Genomic DNA, 19,471 nt, shown 5'->3' with positions numbered 1-19,471 from the left:
AGCAGCCACCAAAGTGTCCCACCAGCATCACCACCAGCATCACCACTGACAGCATCACCACCAGCATCACCAGCATCATCACCAGCATCACCACCACCAGCCAGACACCCAACCATGCAACTTGTCCCAAGCCCCAACCTGGATAACAGCCGTAGAGCTTAAATACTGACAATTAACACCCAAAACAGAGCCAAGGGGATGCCCAGGGAGCCCCATGGGGCTGGGCAGCACCAGCAGCACCCTGACCAGCTGCCAGCTCCAGTTGCTTAAGGAAAATCAATCTCCTGACGCAGAGCATCCAAGGGATTCAGGGTCAGCCCCAACCACGCATCCTAAACCCCAGGCCTCAGAGAGGAAGCAGCAGCAGGCACCTTGAGTCCCAGCCTGGTTTGGGTTGGAAGGGAGCTTAAAGCTGCTCCACGTCCATTGTCCACCAGCTCCTCCAGTCCCCACCACAAGCTGAGAGCCCAGGGGGAAGCAAAGGTGATGCCGGAGCCACGGCAGCCTCTTTAGTGCTAAAAGGGTCCTGGGACAGAGCTGGGGACCAGGTAGCCCCCCCACCACATACAGAGACATAACAGGAACAGGGAAAGGAGGGGTGGGAAGTGGAGGTGCTTTAATTCGCAGCTCCGGGTGGGGAGGTTCACTCCCCCCAGCCCTTGAGAGACGGGGGGGGCATTGTTAGGGCAAACAAGGACACAGATGTGATGTCCAGGCTGATGCTTTGGTCCATGGGGAGAGAGAAGCAGCCCCTATAAGTCCAAAAGCACTTCTTGTTTAGGCAAAAGCTCCATCAACGGGGCTGGAAGGGGAAGTGATGGAGATGGCCCCGTGCCATGGGGACAGCCCCATCCCATGGCTCGGGTGTTGCTCTCACCCTGCATGGGATGGAGGTCGGGTCAATGTGCTAAACGTGGCCCTGCTGTAAAGGCCAGGTCCTGCTCTGTGTTCCCCACAAGCCGCTCCCTGCCTCACTTCATCCATATGGAAAAGGGCAGGGGGATATCCTGGGGGGCTGGGGCTGGGGGGGGGGGGCAAGCAGAGGGGTTGGAGTCCAAACAGCACAGATGACGATGCTGTCTGGGGGATGCGCTGCTGGTCCAACTGGGAATGATGCTGGGGGGGGGGCAATATTCCTTCCTCTGGAGCTGGGGCTCGGTTTGAGGGTGCAATGCTCTATCAGAAGAGGGCAAAACACCAGCAGCCCTTTCCCCTTGGCCACGCTGAGGGGCTCCCCGTCTCCTCCCTGAGGCAGAGACCTCCGGATATAGAACAAGAGCCCATCAGGGCCCTGCTGCCCCATGGCGATGGGTGCAGGCAGAGGACGGGTTTCCCCACTCCATGTCCTCCCCTGCATCCTTGGGTGACCCCAGCGAGGCGAGGGGCTGGAGCCCCCAGTGTCCCCATGCAAACCCAACGGGGAATTCCAGCCTATTCCCATCACCCCGGGCAGGATTTCCCCCCGCTCCCAGCACCCAGAGCGGCACCAAGCAGCGGGCACGGGAGCAAACAGGCGGTCTCCAAGGAGCAGCGGGTGCTGCACCCCCGGCACCCAGCACCCGCCTGACGTCAGCCGGGATGGAGACGGCTCCGAGCCTGGAGACCGGGGAGAGGCAGCGGAAAATCCACCTGCGGGAGCACGAGGGGAGGATTAACCTGGGAATGAGCAACCGGGAGCCATGGGGGGACCCCAGCGCCGTGAGAGCCCCCCTGCAGCTCTGGGGCAGCAGCACAAGAGGGACGTGGAGCTGTTGGAGCGAGTGCAGAGGAGGCCATGGGGATGCTGCGAGGGCTGGAGCAGCTCTGCTCTGGAGCCAGGCTGAGAGAGCTGGGCTGGGGCAGCCTGGAGAAGAGAAGGCTCCTGAAGGGGAGACCTGAGAGCAGCTCCAGTGCCTGAAGGGGCTGCAGGAAAGCTGGAGAGGGGCTTGGGACAAGGGGTGTAGGGACAGGCCAAGGGGAATGGCTTTAACCTCCCAGAGGGGAGACTGAGCTGAGCTCTGAGGCAGAAGCTCTTCCCTGTGAGGGTGCTGAGGTGCTGGCACAGGGTGCCCAGAGAAGCTGTGGCTGCCCCATCCCTGGCAGTGTTCAAGGCCAGGTTGGACACAGGGGCTCGGAGCAAGCTGCTCTAGTGGAAGGGGTTGGAGTTGGAGCTGGAGGAGCTTTAAGGTCCCTTCCAACCCAAACCAGGCTGGGATTCTATGGTGGGATCAGCTCATGCCTGTGTCAGATGCCCTCATGCTCTGCACCTCCTGTTGTTCCCAGCTTTTCCACAGCCACACCAGGGTGACTTGTCCCCGACTCCTACCAAGGGGCTAATTATTCCACAGACACCTGGAGCAGCCGGGGCTGGGGAATTCCTGGCCACGGTTCTGTTTTCCCTCTCAGGGCTCTCACGCCATCTCTGGCTCCGCACATCATTTGTTTCAAGCACTGCTGAACGGTCCCTGGGGCTCTCTCTGGAGTACAGGGGCCAAGATGGCTCAGCCCAGCATCCTGAAGTGCCAGGCTCTCCAGGAGGATACAGCCCAGGCAGAAACCTGCTGTGCTCACCCATGCTGTCAGGTACCAGAGATTCCACACACTCAGGCAGGGAAAACCCCAGTGCTGAGGCAGCACCTCCTATGGCTCTTCCCCAGGTGCCTCTTCCCATCCTCACCCACACGTTCAAGCAGAAGCCAAAAGGATCCCAGGATGGTTCCCCCTTCCCAGCAGGCAGCGGGGGAACCACTGATCCTGAGGTTACCCTTGGAGTCCTGTTCCATACTTTTAAATGGGATGGGGGTAACACAAAGAACAGCACAAACATCCCAAGTGGTGGTAGCTGGTGTTTGATCGCAGCCGCTGCCTTGACTTGAGCCCATCCCAAGCTACAACCAAGACCCCAAATCATTCCAGCCCTGAGAAGTGCCTCTGAATCCCGGCTGCAGCCAGTGTTACCCATCCCAAAGCGAGGATGCTGCACCACAGGATGCAGTGGTACCTACCCCAAAGGAAGCATGCTGCACCATGGGATGCAGTGGTACCCATGCCAAAGGAAGCATGCTGCACCACGGGATGCAGCGATACCCATCCCAAAGCAAGGATGCTGCACCACAGGATTCAGTGGTACCCATCCCAAAGGAAGCATGCTGCACCATGGGATGCAGAGGTACCCATCCCAAAGGAAGCATGCTGCACCATGGGATGCAGAGGTACCCATCCCAATGGAAGAATGCTGCACCATGGGATGCAGAGGTACCCATCCCAAAGGAAGCATGCTGCACCACGGGATGCAGTGATACCCATCCCAAAGTAAGGATGCTGCACCACGGATGCAGTGATACCCATCCAAGGAAGGATGTTGCACCACAGGATGCAGTGGTACCCATCCCAAAGTAAGGATGCTGCACCACAGGATGCTGTATCCAGCTCCCCGCACAACCACAACACACAAAGGATGGGAACTCGCTTGCAGCTTAGGGTGGTTTAAAGAAGAAAAACAGGAAAACACCACTATTAATTCATCACAGTCAGGCTTTAGCATCCAAGGATTAACCAAAAACCATGGATTCACTCATGTTATAACAAGCTCGTGTCCTGGCCGCCATCCCCTTGGCCATGCTGGTGCCTGGCCCCGCTCTGCTGCTGCCAGATGGGAAGGGAAGAGGTGCCGAGCGGATCTCTGCATCACGTCCTTGGGACACACTGGTGGCAGCAGGACTCGGGGCCAAGCTCAGCTCCTACTTATGCTGGCAGCACCCCAGGACAACACCAGCGGGATCCAGTCCCACACCAATGTGTCGGCATCGGGAATCTGGCCCCAGATTCACCCTGGGAATCACCCTGTGCTGAAAGACCCGGATGAGCATCAACTAGGATGCCCGTAGATGAGACATGCAGCAGGCAACGTGGTTTTGGGGGTGTTTTAGGGAATGGGATGCTTGGGCTCCCCACAGCAGGAGCAGCACAATCCATAGGGCTGGAGAGATGCTTCCCTGTGAGCACAAGGGATTCATGGGGTGGAATCCCCCCAGCCAGCTATGAACCTGCCAGGCTGAGCTGCCCCAGTGACACCAGGATGCTGGAGGCTGGGAAGGGACATCCACCAGGATGCTTCACCACACTCCTGAGCATCCCTCAGACCCAGAGGCAATAACTCATCACCATCCTGACCCTAACGAGGCCGTCGCTCCACGTGGGATAAACTCCATGTGAGATCAACCCCACATGGGATAAACTTCTGTAGCCCTGCACCTCCCCACATCAGCTCTTCCGGCTGGGTTTGGGGCCTGTCTGCTCCCCACAAAGTCACACACACCCCCCAAAACTGCTGCTGCTCCATCCCCACAGCCCTGTCCCTCCTCTGAAGTTGCTCCAGGGCCACACATGGACCACCAGCCCTTCACATGGAGAGCTGGGATGGGACAGGGATCTGGATCAAGGAGAGGTGACAGCAGGATCAGTGTGGGAGCGCAGCACAAGTCAGTGCCAGGGATGAAGAGCGGGAGCTGCCTCCCAACCCCAGGGTGCCCCCACGAGGGGCACAGCAGCCACATGGGAATGCCCAGCTCAATCCCACAGCACTTTGGGACCTTTGGGAGCCTTTGGACACTTGGGACATGGTCCAGAGCCAAAAGGCACCCGGAAGAGCAGCTGCAGGGCAGGGTCCTGTGCACCCGAGCCCTGGAACCACTTTGCCACCATGTTGGTGTTTCCAGCACCATCCCAAAGGCCTGAGCAGGGCCAGGCTCTGAAATCCTTCCACCCACAGCCCAGCTCCACACTGGCACAGCCCCATGGACGGGGTCACAGCACCCTCATGGCCACACTCTGTCTCCAAGCATCCCAACCTGCCCACACCATCCCATCCATCCCAGCCCAACAACCTCCTAATGAACCCCCAAATCCATCCCCAGCTGGGGCCTGGCATGCTCCAAAGGGGAATGTCTTCCTACGTCTTCCTAACAGACAGGGCCCCACTTGGCAGCTTTTGCTTAGTTGTGTATTGCCCATCTATGAAACATGATAAATCCAGCTGGTGCTTCCCTTGGCACGGCAGCATGGCTTGGTGAAGGCTCCCCTTCCCACCAGAGCGCTTCCCACTGTCTGGATAGGCCAAAGGGTTTGGGTACCATAGAGGAGGAACCGGGGATGGGGATGCTGGCCTTCATCCCAGCAAAGGGATGCTGCTTGTCTGGGAGGTTGGGATAACAGGGAGAAGGGATGCAGCCAGGCCGGGGGAATGCTGCTGGTGGGAGGGATGGATGCAGGTGGGCTGGAGGGGATGCTGCCGGTGGGAAGGGATAGGAAGGGAAGCAGGAGCCTCATGGATACAGCCAGGCCGGAGGACCGGAGCGCAGCAGAAGAGCTGCCGGTGGGCAGCCAAAGGGATGCAGCGCAGTGGCAGGGATGCAGCCAGGCCGGGGGGGGATGCAGCCTGGTGGGGAGGTGGGATCCCAATCGCACTGGGAGCGACGCAGCCGGGCCGGGAGGGGATGCAGGGGGCTGGAGCAGGGATGCGGCCGGGCGGGAGGGATGCGGCGGGGCCGGGGGCGATGCTGCGGGGCCGGGGCCGGGCCGGACCCCTCCGGGCAGCCCCGGAGGGAGGGTTCGGTGGTGCGGGGCCACCCGCAGAGCGCGCAGCCTCACTCGAGAGCTCCGCAGCGCCGCGGGGGAACCGGCGCGGCCCGGGGGGGGGGGGGGGGGGTTGGTTGAGATGGAGGGGAAAGGGGGGGAGGGGGGGGGTCGTCAGGCCCCTACCTCCAGGGTGCGGATCTCCTTCTGCGTGAGGTCGTTGGAGGCGGCGCACTTGGTGCGGAGCCCCTCCAGGTTGGAGATGCTGATGTCGATCATGTTCTGGACCAGCTCGCACTGCTGCAGCGCCTTCTGCAGACTCAGCTGCTGCTCCTCGCTCCTCGTCATGTTGTCCTCATCCATCGCTCGCCGCGCCCCCCCCTCCCCTCCTCCCCTCCCCTCCACCCGCCGCCGCCGCCCCGCCGCTCTCCGCCCCCCCCCCCGCCGCCGCTCAGCCCCGTTCAGCCGCGGCCCGCAGCATCGCGGTGCGGTGCCCACCGAGCGTCAGCGCCGCCGCATCCCCCCCCCCCCCCCTCCCCCCCCCCCCCCCCCCTCCGCACACCGGGCGCGGCGGGGCGGGGGCGGGGGCGGCGCGCTCCGGTACCGCGGGGCCGCGCTTGCTGCGCGCCGCTCCGCGAGGTAACCCCCCCCCCCCCATCCCCATCACATCCATCCCATCACATCACATCCATCCCATCACATCACATCACATCCCTATTCCCATCTCCATCCCCATCCCCCCCATCCCATCTCACTGCATCCCACCTCGTCACATTCCATCCCTATTCCCATCTCCATCCTCATCCCCCCATCCCATCACATCCATACCCCATCACATCCCATCCCTATTCCCATCTCCATCCTCATCCCCTCCATCCCATCACATCTTATTGCATCCCATCCCATCCTTATTCCCATCTCCATCCTCATCCCCCCCATCACATCCATATCCCGTCACATCCCATCCCTATTCCCATCTCCATCCCCATCCCCTCCATCCCATCACATCTTATTGCATCCCATCCCATCCCTATTCCCATCTCCATCCCCATCCCCTCCATCCCATCACATCCATATCCCGTCACATCCCATCCCTATTCCCATCTCCATCCCCATCCCCTCCATCCCATCACATCTTATTGCATCCCATCCCATCCCTATTCCCATCTCCATCCTCATCCCCCCCATCCCCATCACATCCATATCCCGTCACATCCCATCCCTATTCCCATCTCCATCCCCATCCCCTCCATCCCATCACATCTTATTGCATCCCATCCCATCACATCCCAATCCACCCCTATTCCCATCTCCATCCTCATCCCCCCCATCTCCATCACATCTCACTGCATCCCACCCCATCACATCCTATCCCTATTCCCATCTCCATCCTCATCCCCCCATCCCATCACATCTTATTGCATCCCATCCCATCCCACCCCTATTCCCATCTCCATCCTCATCCCCCTATCCCATCACATCTTATTGCATCCCATCACATCCCATCCCTATTCCCATCTCCATCCTCATCCCCCCTTCCCCATCACATCTATATCCCATCACATCCCTATTCCCATCTCCATCCTCATCCCTCCTATTCCATCACATCCATATCCCATCACACCTCACTGCATCCCACCCCTATTCCCACTCCATCCTTATCCCCCCATCCCATCACATCCATATCCCATCTCACTGCATCCCACCCCATCACATCCCATCCCTATTCCCATCTCCATCCCCATCCCCTCCATCCCATCACATCTTATTGCATCCCATCTTATTGCATCCCATCCCACTCCTATTCCCATCCTTCATCCTCATCCCCCCCATCACATCCATATCCCATCCCATCTCATTGCATCCCATCCCCATATGCCATCCCACCGCGTCCCTATTCCTATCTCCATCTTCATCCCCAATCCTATCACATCCATGTCCCATCTCATTGCATCCCATCCCCTTCTATCCCATCTCCAACCCCATCCCTCTGCCACCTCGTACCAGCCCCTTCCCCTGGCATGGTGCAGCGGGGGGAGCACCATGGGGGGCTCCTGCAATGGACAGGGGGGCAGGTACGATGGGGGTCCCACTGCACTGGGGAGCTATTGGGGCCCCTGGTCAATGTGGGAAGCTGGGGTGCTGGGGAGGGCAGGGACCTTTCTGCACTGGGGGAGGGCTGGGGCAATTCTGGGGGGCTGAGGTAATGGGGAACCCTGGTGCATTGGGGGTGCAGCTGCAATGGGGGTCCCTGCATCAATTGGGGTCCCTGGCCTGGCTGTGCTATGTGCAGGGCAGGAGCAGCAGCAGGGGGGGTACAGGGGATGTGCACCCCCAAAGCCTAAGGAAGCTGTATTGTGGTGCAACAGGGAACTGCCCCCAGCCCCTACTGCAGCCCCTCTGCTCAGGGCCAGGTCACCCTATGGACCCCAAGGGAGTCCCCAGTGGAGAGGGGAATGAGCAGGGGGCAGCCAGGATGGAAACCTGCAGCAGGATGCAGGGAAAGCCAAGGATGCAGTGGCAGGGTGCACCCCAACACCCCTTCCTACCCAGAGGCCACGGTGATGGCCCCACGCTCACAGCCAGGTTGATGGGTAGAAGCCAAAACCACCTTCCAGCCCCATGTTCTTCCCGGCATCTCCATTCCACAGCAGCCAGAGCCCCTGCAGAAGCACTGACCACACACGTAGGGGGTGAACCCCACTTCTCACTCGTACAGGCAGGTATCTGGGGCTTCAGCCCAGCCCCAGGGAGGGGGAAGAAGAACGGGGGTGCAGGCATTGACCCCCCCTGTGCTGAAGACATTCCCTTGGGGAAGAGCCTTTCCCTCTGCCAGCCCCTGGAGAAGCTTTACTGGAGCTTGGTGGACGCACATAAAGCATTTAATGCAGGTATGTGGATATACACACAGAAACATCACTTTATGTCATTTTTAGCTATATATCTATAAGAGATACCCAGAGCCAGGCCAGAATGGCCAAGCCAGGCCAATGAGCCCAGCAGCTCTTGGGGAAAGGCAGAGCCAGGACGATGCTGCAAAGAAACTCCACCTGCTCCGGTCCCAAAAGCATTCCCCCATTCCTCCCCACACCAATCACCTCCTTGGCTTCAGGGATTTGACTTTATTCCCAGTTGATTTGACTTTGTTCCCAGCTGACGGACCCATCCCAATCCATGGAGAACACGAGCCATCCCCTGACAGCTTTATCCATCAAAGGCCAGGCTGGACACAGGGGCTTGGAGCAAGCTGCTCCAGTGGAAGGTGTCCCTGCCCGTGGCAGGGGTTGGAGCTGGATGGGCTTTAAGGTCCCTTCCAACCCAAATCACTCCATGATTCCATGGCTCCAAAGAGCTGAAATCACCCATGAGAACATGCCCATGGATCTGAGTGCACCAGCCACAAACCCGCCGCTTCCAAAGGCTTTTCCTGCTCCGGAGCTCAAGATTTCTTAATGATGGGACACGGGGGGGAAGCAAGGAAACACCTGGGACAATCCCTTTGGAAGCAAAAGAGCCTGCAGCAGGGGCAGGCAGAGAGCAGCAGCTCCGGACCCGTTACACACAGAAGCCAGTGCTGGTCACGGCTCCAGGTCGCAGCTCCCAGCCGGTTCCCAGCTCGGGAAGGACCTGCTCCTGCGGTCAGGAATGCCATCTGCCACCGCTGTGCTGTGCCCAGAGGGACGGCCGAGGCTATGGAGCTCAGGCTCCAGCTCCCGCCTTCCCTGCGGGGGGGGGGGAACAGGAACCTGGAACATCTTCCCTCTGGCAGCTCTTTGGGATCCTATAGGGCTCGACCTCGAGCTCTTGATGTTTTCCCTTCCCTTGCCAGCTTCAGTCCCACTCGATATGACTTCATTCCCAGCTGGATTTCTCCATGACTTATTTTTGCCTCCCCAATACGTTCCCCATCCCCTCTACTTCCCTGTGGATGCTCCCCATCATCTCCCTGCGCTCTCTCTCGCTGCCACCGGCTTTCCTTTCTCCCTCCAAGCAGCATCATCCACACCAGCAAACTTGGGTGGTTTTTCCCTCTAAACCCCTTTTCTAAGGAGATTCCAACTGTTTCCCAAAGCCCGGCCTGAAGCAGCTCTTCCCCTGGCGGCCACGCAGGCACCCGGCACGTCGGGGAATAGCCAGGAGCCACCTCGGCAGTGAGGGACAGAAGACAGAGCTGCTTCTTGAGTTAGTCACCAGGAACCAGAGACCTGCAGGGATAAAGGTGTTCCCATCCCCACGGGCACCTCTGGCATTCGCTGTTCCTATTGCGCTCAGAGAACCATAGCGGGTCCCCCCCCAACCAGCCCCTGGAGCTGCTGCATCAGCCTCAGCCTGAGACCGATGGGTGCCCCCCTCACCCATAGGGAGCCGGCACTGTGTGCTCCCCAAAACCATGCCTGCAACCTTCCTTAGCAGCTCCCAGTGCAGTTCTCTCCCCAAAACCGGGCCCACCACCTTCCGTAGCAGCTCCCAGCACCAAGCTCCCCCCACGAGCATCCCCAGAACTTCACCTTAGCAACTCCCAACGCCAGCTCCCCCCAGACCCACAACCGACCCCTCGCTCCCCCCAGTCCCACAACCGACCCCTCGCTCCCCCCAGTCCCACAACCGACCCCTCGCTCCCCCCAGACCCACAACCGACCCCTCGCTCCCCCCCAGTCCCACAACCGACCCCTCGCTCCCCCCAGTCCCACAACCGACCCCTCGCTCCCCCCAGACCCACAACCAACCCCCCTCGCTCCCTCCAGACCCACAACCGACCCCTCGCTCCCCCCAGTCCCACAACCGACCCCTCGCTCCCCCCAGACCCACAACCGACCCCTCGCTCCCCCCAGTCCCACAACCGACCCCTCGCTCCTCCCAGACCCACAACCGACCCCTCGCTCCCCCCAGACCCACAACCGACCCCTCGCTCCCTCCAAACCCACGCGGTGCCGCGCTCCCCCGCCAAACCGCCCCTGGCCACACCCCCAAGGCGCAAGCCACGCCCCCCCAAGTGGTCTCCGCGCCCAAGCCACGCCCCTTTCCCGCTCTCTCGCGAGGCGGCGCGCCATGGCGCGGGCGGGTGGCGGGAACTTGCCGTGGTACGGTCGGTACCGGAGCGGGGCCGGTGTGACCCCAAGGGTGACCCCCGGGATGACCCCCGGCTGACCCCCTCCTCTCCCGGTGCAGGGTGGAGAAGTACCGGCCGCAGGCGCTGTCGGAGCTGGTGTCGCATCGCGATATCCTCAGCACCGGTAAATACCCCCTCCGGTAAGCACCGACACCCCCCCCCCGGTACCGGGCACCCCCCAGCCCCGCTGTTCTCCCCGCTCCAGTGCAGCGGTTCATCAGCGAGGACCGGCTCCCGCATCTCCTCCTTTATGGCCCCCCCGGTACCGGTAAGACATCCACCATCCTCGCCTGCGCCAGGCAGCTCTACCGGGAGCGCGAGTTTGGCTCCATGGTGTTGGAGGTGAGTGGGGATGGGATGGGATGGGATAAGGGGGTCCCGCCACCCCCGGGAGCATCCTCAGGAGGGGATACGGATCCCTGCTGCCTCCCTCCAGCTCAACGCCTCCGATGACCGGGGTATCGACATCGTCCGAGGGCCCATCCTGAGCTTTGCAAGCACCAGGACCATCTTTAAGTAAGTGGTGGGTCTGTGCTTCCCAAAGCTTCCCAGAGTTCCCGATCCCATCATCACACTGCCCCCCCCCCAACAACACAGCCTGCCCCAGTGCTTGGCTCGGGGTGGGAGCACGTAGGAAGGAGCCAGGGATGAGGGTGAAGGTTAAGGAGGGTTCCCCTGAAGCACCCATGGGGGTCAGGCTGGGAATAGCATCCCACACTCCCGTTTCTCCAGCACCGAGCCACAGCCAGGACCAAACCCATTCCCTTTTCCCCCTTCTTTAAGGAAAGGCTTCAAGCTCGTCATCCTGGATGAGGCCGACGCCATGACCCAGGATGCTCAGAACGCCCTGAGGCGCGGTGAGGGGCATGGGGGACCCATTGACACCCCTCAGCCCCAGCCTGACTGGGGGGGTGGACACGGACCAGCTTCTCCTCCCTCCCCTTTGCAGTGATTGAGAAGTTCACCGAAAACACCCGCTTCTGCCTCATCTGCAACTACCTGTCCAAGATCATCCCGGCGCTGCAGTCCCGCTGCACGCGCTTCCGCTTCGGGCCCCTCACCCCGGAGCTCATGGTGCCCCGGCTCCAACACGTCATACAGGAGGAGGGGTGAGCCCGGGATCCCCGTCTTGACACGGGGAGCAGCAGCGGGATCGGTATTCCATAGAATCCCAGTCTGGTTTTGGTGGGAAGGGACCTTAAAGCTCCTCCAGCTCCAACCCCTGCCACGGGCAGGGACACCTTCCACTAGAGCAGCTTGCTCCAAGCCCCTGTGTCCAACCTGGCCTTGAGCACTGCCAGGGATGGGGCAGCCACAGCTTCTCTGGGCACCCTGTGCCAGCGCCTCAGCACCCTCACAGGGAAGAGCTTCTGCCTTAGATCCAACCTGACCTTCCCCTGTTTCAGTTTGAACCCATCACCCCTTGTCCCATCACTCCAGTCCCTGATGAAGAGTCCCTCTCCAGCATCCTTGTAGCCCCCTTCAGCCACTGGAAGCTGCTCTGAGGTCTCCACGCAGCTTCTCTTCTCCAGGCTGAACAGCCCCAGCAGACCCATAGGATCAACCAGGTTGGAAAAGCCCTTTAAGCTCTTCAAGTCCAACCACTCCCCAGCAGTGTCACAGCCACCCCTCTCCCCTGTCACTGAGGGCCCCATCATGGTTGCATTTCCTGCCGGCAGCCCCAGGTCTTGTTTTCCAGGGTGGATGTGACCGAGGATGGGATGAAGGCTCTGGTGACCCTCTCGAGCGGTGACATGCGCAGAGCCCTCAATATCCTGCAGGTATGGACACGGCCTCTTTCTCCTCAAGGGAGCTGGAGGGGTCAGCAGAGGAAGGTCCAAAGCTCTTCATCCCTCCTCCACCCTCCTCTTCCTCAGAGCACCACCATGGCCTTTGGGAAGGTGACGGGGGAGAACGTGTACACATGCACAGGCCACCCCCTCGAGTCCGACATCGCCAACATCCTCGACTGGATGCTGAACCAGGACTTCTCCACCGCCTACCGCAGTATCCTTTCCCCTCCCCTGGCTTTGATCCCTGCTAATACATCCTCCTCTTTGCTGGCACTTCCCATCCTGGGACCTCCGGCTGGGTGGGAGGTGCTGCTCCATGGGGAGGGTCCTTGGGACTGTGGTGAGGATGAGGAGTGGGATCTCGCAGTGGGGCAAAGCCTGGATGAAACCCTTCACTCGCTCCCACCTCAGGAATAACAGAGCTGAAGACACTGAAGGGCTTGGCCCTGCAGGACATCCTCACCGAGATCCATCTCTTCGTGCACAGAGGTAGGGGCTTGTGGGGCTGACCCTGCGAGGGACAACCCTGGGTGCCCCCAGCATGACAAGTGCCATCTCCTCCTCTCCACAGTGGATTTCCCCCCCTCGGTGCGCATCCAGCTGCTGATCAAAATGGCAGATATTGAGTAAGTGCAGCTCAGCCCCATTCCTTGCCCCCCAAACCCCATCGCTGGGGGGCTGCCAGGGCACCCACCCCATAGGGGTCACCGCTACCACGCTGGGTCCTGCGTGTTGCTTGGTGGGATGAGGATGCCGGTGTCAGCACCCAGACCTGCCCTTGCCCCTGCTGCAGGTACCGGCTGGCTGCTGGGACCAGTGAGAAGATCCAGCTGAGCTCCCTCATCGCGGCTTTCCAGTGCACCAGGGACCTGATCGTGGCCGAAGCCTGAGTCCTGCCGGGTGGATCCTTCCTTGCATCAGCAGAAGGTGGAAGGAAGGGATCATGGGCTCCATGCCCTGACACTTTCCACTTCCCTTTTCCAAGCTCCAGCCCACAGCCAGGCTGCAGGAGTCACGCAGCGTCATCCCTAAGTGCGTCAGGAAATAGAGATACCTCTAAAGCGCATCAGGTTGCACTTGGCTCTTCTTTTTCCTCCTGAAGCAGGTGGTTGAGGCTCACACCCTGCCCCAGTGCAAAGGTGCCTCAACCACCCAGGCTGGAGTCTGCCTGTGTCACCCCCCTCCTGCCCAGCCTCCCTTCCTTGCAGGGCAGAGGTAGTGCCAACCCCTGCCACGGGCAGGGACACCTGCCACTAGAGCAGCTTGCTCCAAGCGCATCCCTTGCCCTGCTGCTCAGGCTACAGCCATTCCCTGCCTTCTGCATCAGCTGGGGCACAGCCTCTGGCTCACCCACGGATCAATCCCACCAAGCTCCAGCGCAGACAAGCAGCAGCAATGGGAGCTGGGGGCTGCGTTGGACTGATCCCTCCCAGCACTGAACCTGCTGCACTGCAGAGCTGGGCAAGCACCCACTGCAGCTCCACAGCCAGGCTGGGGCCATCCCTGCCTGCAATGCCCAGGTCACCTCTAGAACCAGGAGCAAAGATGGGTGGAATCAATTCTTTATTCTGTCATCACTGCCACTGAGTCTGTGGGGAGCTGTGGGGCTTTTCCAGCTCACAGCCTGACCGGTGAGCAGCACAGCCCACATTCCTCTGGGAATTAAGCTACTGTACAGGCTTATCCCATCAGGATGAGTTTTGCCAGGGGTGGTTGTAGCCCTGAACTCACAAACACCAAAAGCTCTGCTCCGACTGCAAACCTTCACCCCACAACACTGCACGTGGAAGCAAAAGCACCTACCCCATAACTTGCAGATAGCAGGGGGACAGTGGGACCCATGTCCCCTGCAGGGCCCACCACACCGTGTCCCTTGCTCTCTGCATGCGTTTTTGCTGGGCTCTAGTATTATTACACCAAAAAACCCCTCCACACTCCCCGAGGCAGCCCCAAAAGGAGGGCAGCAGCAATCCTGCCCCATGGCTCAGGCATCAGCGAGACGTCGTCGTGTGGTGCCTCCTCCAACCCTGGCCAAGCCCTGCCACCAGGCAGAGGGCTCTCACCTCCGTGCATCCACATTGCACCCTGGTTTAAAAGGTCCGGTAAGTGAGGAATTCCTTCAGCTTCCTGGGAATGGGGAGCGCCAGGACCTGGTACGTTGTGAGGAAGGTGCGCAGAGCCTTGCGGCACAAGTGCTTCAGTGACGAGAGTACCCTTGGAGTGGTCCAGAACTGGACGTGGCCATCCCTGGTCCTGCAACAGGGCAAAGAAGGACACGAGAAGACTCAATTATCCCCATATATCCTGAGCTTGCTGCAGGCACAGGCATTTCCCAGCCTGCAGCCCCAGGGAAGCTGGGAATGTGGTGAGCAGCCACACGTCCCTCACACATACGTACCCTGTGGCAATGAAACCGCCCTGTGGGAAGTACATGCAGCACAGGCCGTTGGTCATGGGAGCAAATGCAACTGGAGAGCGCAGCTCCAAGGCCCAGATCCTCAGGAGCCTAAGGAGAAAAGGAGACAACACATCAGACCTCATCCACGCAGCCCTAAGGTCAGATAAAGCCTCTGGGTTTGTAGAATGGTTTGGGCTGGAAGGTACCTTAAAGCTCCTCCAGTCCCAACCCCTGCCATGGGCAGGGACACCTTCCACTAGAGCAGCTTGCTCCAAGCCCCTGTGTCCAACCTGGCCTTGAACACTGCCAGGGATGGGGCAGCCACAGCTTCTCTGGGCACCCTGTGCCAGCGCCTCAGCACCCTCACAGGGAAGAGCTTCTGCCTAAGAGCTCAGCTCAGTCTCCCCTCTGGCAGGTTAAAGCCATTCCCCTTGGCCTGTCCCTACATCCCTTGTCCCAAGCCCCTCTCCAGCTTTCCTGCAGCCCCTTCAGGCACTGGAGCTGCTCTCAGGTCTCCCCTTCAGGAGCCTTCTCTTCTCCAGGCTGACCCAGCCCAGCTCTCTCAGCCTGGCTCCAGAGCAGAGCTGCTCCAGCCCTCGCAGCATCCCCATGGCCTCCTCTGCACTCGCTCCAACAGCTCCACGTCCCTCTTGTGCTGCTCCCCAGAGCTGGATCAGGGCTACAGGGGGGTCTCCCCAGAGCACAGCAGAGGGGCAGGATCCCCTCCCTGAGCTGCTGCTCACGCTCTTGGTGTGCAGCCCAGCACACGGGGGTTCTGGGCTCAAGCACTCACTGAAGCTGCTCATTGACCAGCACCCCAAGTCCTTCTCCTCAGGGCTGCTCCATCCACTCTGCCCAGCCTAAAGTTGTGTTTGGACTGGGTGGCACTGTCCCCTGCAGATCTGAGCTGGATGCAGACAGAGCTAGTGACCGTGCTGAGGGGGTGGCACAGCACACAGGACACAGGCTCCAGCTCCTTGCTTAGAGGGGTGACACTGCCCTGACCTTGTCCCAGCCATGGTGTCCCAGGCACCCTGCCCTTTCCCCTTAACACCAAGCATTGGTGGGGACCTTCCACACAAGATCTGCCCCCCACTGACACATCCCGAGCTCCTGGTTCTTTTTGGTGGTGTCCTCCTGGGACCCTCTTCCCACTGGCAGTCCCCAAGGAGGTCACTGACCTGTCATCTGCCACCGTGGCTAGGTAGAGGCCCTCAGGGGAGAAGCAGACGGAGCGCAGGGAGCTGGTGTGGACCTCGCTGCTGTCATCCAGCGCTGAGTGCAGGGGGACGTGGCTGTGGTAGGGAGAACAAGCCCAGCATCACCCCCAGGCTGCCATGAGCTCCATCCCCACTGCTCTGGGGCTGGCAGAGGGGCCAGAGCCCCCTTTCAGACTGGAAACAGTGGAGAGGTGGTGGCCATGGGGAGAAGGCCACGTTCAGCCCTTCCAAACCCCCTCTTGCAGTGTCCCCCTTCCCGGTGCTGTCCCCATCCCCGTACCGCAGTGTCCTCAGCTGCTCCCCGGTGTAGGGGTCCCACATGATGACACAGGCGTCATAGGAGGCGGTGACAAGGAGAGCAGAGTCCGGGGAGAAGTCACAGGACACCACACTGCTCTGGTGCCCCTCCAGCCTCCGGATCAGCGCGTAGGAACGCATGCTCCACAGCAGCGCCTGCGGGAGCATAGCACAAACATCTCAGGGTTTAAGAAGCACCAGCCCTGGTCCAAGCTCCTCCATGCAGAGCCTGGGTGGAGGCAAGTGAGGATCTGGCCTGGCCCCATGGGTGCTTCTTGCACTGGGGACGTGGAGGGCTGAGGGCAGTGCTGGATACAGCGGGACATGGGATGGGGCTGTTCGGCCTGGAGAAGAGAAGCTGTGTGGAGACCTCAGAGCAGCTTCCAGTGGCTGAAGGGGGCTATAAGGATGCTGAAGAGGGACTCTTCATCAGGGACTGGAGTGACAGGACAAGGGGTGATGAGTTCAGACTGAAACAGGGGAAGTTCAGGTTGGAGATAAGGCAGAAGCTCTTCCCTATGAGGGTGCTGAGGCGCTGGCACAGGGTGCCCAGAGAAGCTGTGGCTGCCCCATCCCTGGCAGTGTTCAAGGCCAGGTTGGACACAGGGGCTTGGAGCAAGCTGCTCCAGTGGAAGGTGTCCCTGCCCGTGGCACAGGTTGGAAATGGATGAGCTTTAAGACTCCTTCCAAACCAAACTATTCCCTGATTCCACGATTCTATGGCTGCATCCCTTGGGACTCACCGACTTCTCCCCGGCGGCGGAGCAGAGCATGCTGCAGTCTGGGGAGATGGAGCAGCAATAGACCCACTGCACGTGGCCCGACAGCACCTGGACCTGCCGCCCTGGGGACAGGAAATGTGGCAGTGACAACAGGGGAGCACCAGAGGCAGTGCTGTGCCCTGCCCCTGCTCTGCCCCCCCTTTCCCAAGAGGGAATACACATGGAGCTGGCGGTTCCCTGGGCAGATCCTGAGCTCTGCCTACTTGCAACCCCCTCCTGCACCTGGCAGGTCCCATCTGGAAGGGGATGTTGTGGAACTGTCCCCTTCTGCCTTCATCCCTGTCACCAAAGATCCTTTCCCACCATCTCCCCTAAGAGGGGGGTTTCACCCCCCTATCCTCAAGCCCAGCCTGAGCCGGGGGTGACCTATGACAGCGACACCCCTGCATGCTCCTACCATCTCTGCTGAGGTCCCACACGCGCAAGGTCTTGTCCCGCGAGGCTGACACAAGGATGAGGCTTCCATTGGGAGCGAAGCTCAGGTCTCTGACAACATCCTCGTGCCCCAAGAGGCTGAAGAGGAGGTGTCCTGCAGAGAGGAGCCGTGCTCAGCGCCATCCCTCCATAGGGCACAAAGCAGCACCCCTTACATGCAGGCAGCCCCGCTTGGGACAGGGCAGAGGCTTCTGCTCAACACTGGGAAGCAGTCAGGGAAGGACGGAGGTGGGATCTCCCTCCAAGGGGACAGACACGAAGCCAGGAGTGCCCCCACTGCTGGCAACATCCCCTCACCTGTCTGCACCTCCCAGACCTTGATCTGCCCATCGTTGAGCCCGGTGGCCAGGATGAGGCAGGGAAGCCCCACGGTGCAGGCAGGGTCTGTGTCCCCCTCCTCTGCCGCCGGCCAGGCGCTGAAGGCCAAGCCCCACACGATCTGACCACACTCCAGTGTCTTCTCCTTGGCCACCGCTCGGCTCCTGGCCTCCGCTTTGCTGCTGCGGCTCTTGCGCTCCGGGGCTTTACAGCTGCTGGAGAAGGGAAGGGGCAGGAGAAGGGGGAACGCGTTCAGGCCGAGAGGTGAAAGAGCAAGAGGTGAAGCTTTCACTATAGAGGGTGATGCAGAGGAGGCCACGGAGATGCTGCGAGGGCTGGAGCAGCTCTGCTCTGGAGCCAGGCTGAGAGAGCTGGGCTGGGGCAGCCTGGACAAGAGAAGGCTCCTGAAGGGGAGACCTGAGAGCAGCTCCAGTGCCTGAAGGGGCTGCAGGAAAGCTGGAGAGGGGCTTGGGACAAGGGATGTAGGGACAGGCCAAGGGGAATGGCTTTAACCTGCCAGAGGGGAGACTGAGCTGAGCTCTGAGGCAGAAGCTCTTCCCTGTGAGGGTGCTGAGGCGCTGGCACAGGGTGCCCAGAGAAGCTGTGGCTGCCCCATCCCTGGCAGTGTTCAAGGCCAGGTTGGACACAGGGGCTTGGAGCAAGCTGCTCCAGTGGAAGGGGTTGGGGTTGGAGCTGGGTGAGCTCTAAGGTGCCTTCAACCCAACCCCTGCTCCCGGTGGTCCCTGCCCCGCGCCCCGCACTCACAGCTCGGGCTCCCGCAGCGGCCACGGGATCAGCTTCACCACGCAGTGCCCCTGCGACCACGCGAACCAGGCGCCATCGGGGGAGAAGGCGACGCTCCAGGTCTCGCAGCTCGATTTCCAGTCGTAGCGCTGGGGCCGGCCCGGCTTCAGCTCCGCCAGCAGCACCGGCTCCTCTGCGGGGCACAGCGCGTTACCGCCGCCCGCCTGCCCCCGGCCCGCCCCGGCCCCGCTGTCCCCCCCGCCCCGGGCCCCCCTCACCTCCCACCGGCTTCATGGCGGCTCCGCGGCCCGCCCGGCCACGGCAAGGCCCAGCCGGGCCGGGCGAGGCCTCCGCGGGGCCGGCACCAGGCCCAGCGCTGCGGAAGCGGCGGCGAAGGGAGGGACAACCGGTCCCGCCATCCTGCTGCTCCGCCTCCCCTAGCACCGCCCCGGGGCACCGCTGACACCGCCGGCAGCGGCACCCACACGGGGGCACCCCCGGCAGCGGCACCCCCCGGCACCGAGCCTCCCCTGCAGCCCCAGCACCTAAACAGCGGCGGCGTGGACTACAACTCCCATCATGCCCCGCGCCTCCTCGTCGCTCATCCCTGCCCGCCCGCGCCGCGGGGCATGATGGGAGTTGTAGTCCCTGCATCCCTCCCGGTACCCGTGTGTGGGGAGAACGGGGCTGGCCCCCCCGCACCCACACATACACACACACACATACACACGTGTTCCTCTGCCCTCGGGGGGCACCCAAACGGCCCCTTTGCCCCCCCAGCATCCCTGCATCCGCCATGCCCCCCCGTCCTCAGCCTCACT

At 61.2% G+C, this 19,471-nt stretch overlaps 3 protein-coding genes across 7 annotated transcripts in view; 1 reads left to right on the top strand and 2 right to left on the bottom strand.

Moving 5' to 3' along the window:
* The window catches only part of KSR2 (kinase suppressor of ras 2), an 82,743-nt gene extending 76,733 nt beyond the window's left edge, over nucleotides 1-6,010 (bottom strand). For 2 of the 3 annotated variants that reach the window (XM_061465769.1, XM_061465770.1), the window contains exon 1: nucleotides 5,740-6,010. In XM_061465769.1, the coding sequence (XP_061321753.1) occupies nucleotides 5,740-5,916 (177 nt within the window). In that variant the 5' untranslated portion in view covers nucleotides 5,917-6,010. The remainder of the gene's footprint in view (nucleotides 1-5,739) is intronic. The other variant, XM_061465771.1, reaches the window with a different exon arrangement.
* Nucleotides 6,011-10,567: 4,557 nt separating this feature from the next.
* RFC5 (replication factor C subunit 5) lies at nucleotides 10,568-13,522 on the top strand. The gene is made up of 11 exons (XM_061465768.1): nucleotides 10,568-10,634; nucleotides 10,723-10,787; nucleotides 10,869-11,005; nucleotides 11,100-11,179; nucleotides 11,447-11,520; nucleotides 11,613-11,772; nucleotides 12,363-12,444; nucleotides 12,541-12,670; nucleotides 12,868-12,945; nucleotides 13,028-13,082; nucleotides 13,250-13,522. Exons 1-11 carry the CDS (start codon nucleotides 10,603-10,605, stop codon nucleotides 13,344-13,346), a joined length of 990 nt encoding a protein of 329 aa, XP_061321752.1. The 5' UTR covers nucleotides 10,568-10,602; the 3' UTR covers nucleotides 13,347-13,522.
* On the bottom strand, nucleotides 13,343-19,070 carry WSB2 (WD repeat and SOCS box containing 2). Of its 3 annotated transcripts, XM_061465766.1 has the most exons (10): nucleotides 18,929-19,070; nucleotides 18,672-18,843; nucleotides 17,886-18,121; nucleotides 17,551-17,682; nucleotides 17,115-17,215; nucleotides 16,355-16,527; nucleotides 16,036-16,149; nucleotides 14,855-14,962; nucleotides 14,520-14,709; nucleotides 13,343-13,484 (listed from the first exon to the last, which is right to left on the bottom strand). In XM_061465766.1, the coding sequence occupies exons 1-9, from the start codon at nucleotides 18,942-18,944 to the stop codon at nucleotides 14,547-14,549; spliced, it is 1,215 nt and encodes a 404-aa protein (XP_061321750.1). In that variant the 5' UTR covers nucleotides 18,945-19,070; the 3' UTR covers nucleotides 13,343-13,484; nucleotides 14,520-14,546. The 3 variants fall into 3 exon arrangements, with proteins under 3 accessions (XP_061321750.1, XP_061321749.1, XP_061321751.1); XM_061465765.1 differs by lacking the exon at nucleotides 13,343-13,484 and having other exon boundaries at nucleotides 14,003-14,709; XM_061465767.1 differs by lacking the exon at nucleotides 13,343-13,484 and having other exon boundaries at nucleotides 14,003-14,709; nucleotides 17,886-18,118.
* Nucleotides 19,071-19,471: the final 401 nt, after the last annotated feature.

The sequence above is a fragment of the Pezoporus flaviventris genome, unplaced genomic scaffold (assembly GCF_033815535.1).
Source record: "Pezoporus flaviventris isolate CSIRO_AGI_PZ_B2104156 unplaced genomic scaffold, CSIRO_AGI_Pfla_v1 ptg000041l, whole genome shotgun sequence".
NCBI classification, from domain to species: Eukaryota; Metazoa; Chordata; class Aves; order Psittaciformes; family Psittacidae; genus Pezoporus; species Pezoporus flaviventris.
Note: the sequence above shows the minus strand (reverse complement) of the source record. Positions and strands in the feature narration are given on the sequence as shown.

What these genes read in the sequence shown, in the direction of transcription:
- WSB2 (XM_061465766.1), bottom strand. An exon ending in GTGGGACCTCAGCAGAGATG is followed by an intron (nt 17,216 to 17,550) that starts GTAGGAGCATGC and finishes TCCTGTCCCCAG; the next exon opens with GGCGGCAGGTCCAGGTGCTG. An exon ending in GCCACGGTGGCAGATGACAG is followed by an intron (nt 14,963 to 16,035) that starts GTCAGTGACCTC and finishes TTTTCTCCTTAG; the next exon opens with GCTCCTGAGGATCTGGGCCT.
- RFC5 (XM_061465768.1), top strand. Translation starts at nt 10,603, where the DNA reads ATGGCGCGGGCGGGTGGCGGGAACTTGCCGTG. An exon ending in GGTGGCGGGAACTTGCCGTG is followed by an intron (nt 10,635 to 10,722) that starts GTACGGTCGGTA and finishes CTCCCGGTGCAG; the next exon opens with GGTGGAGAAGTACCGGCCGC. An exon ending in ATCAAAATGGCAGATATTGA is followed by an intron (nt 13,083 to 13,249) that starts GTAAGTGCAGCT and finishes CCCCTGCTGCAG; the next exon opens with GTACCGGCTGGCTGCTGGGA.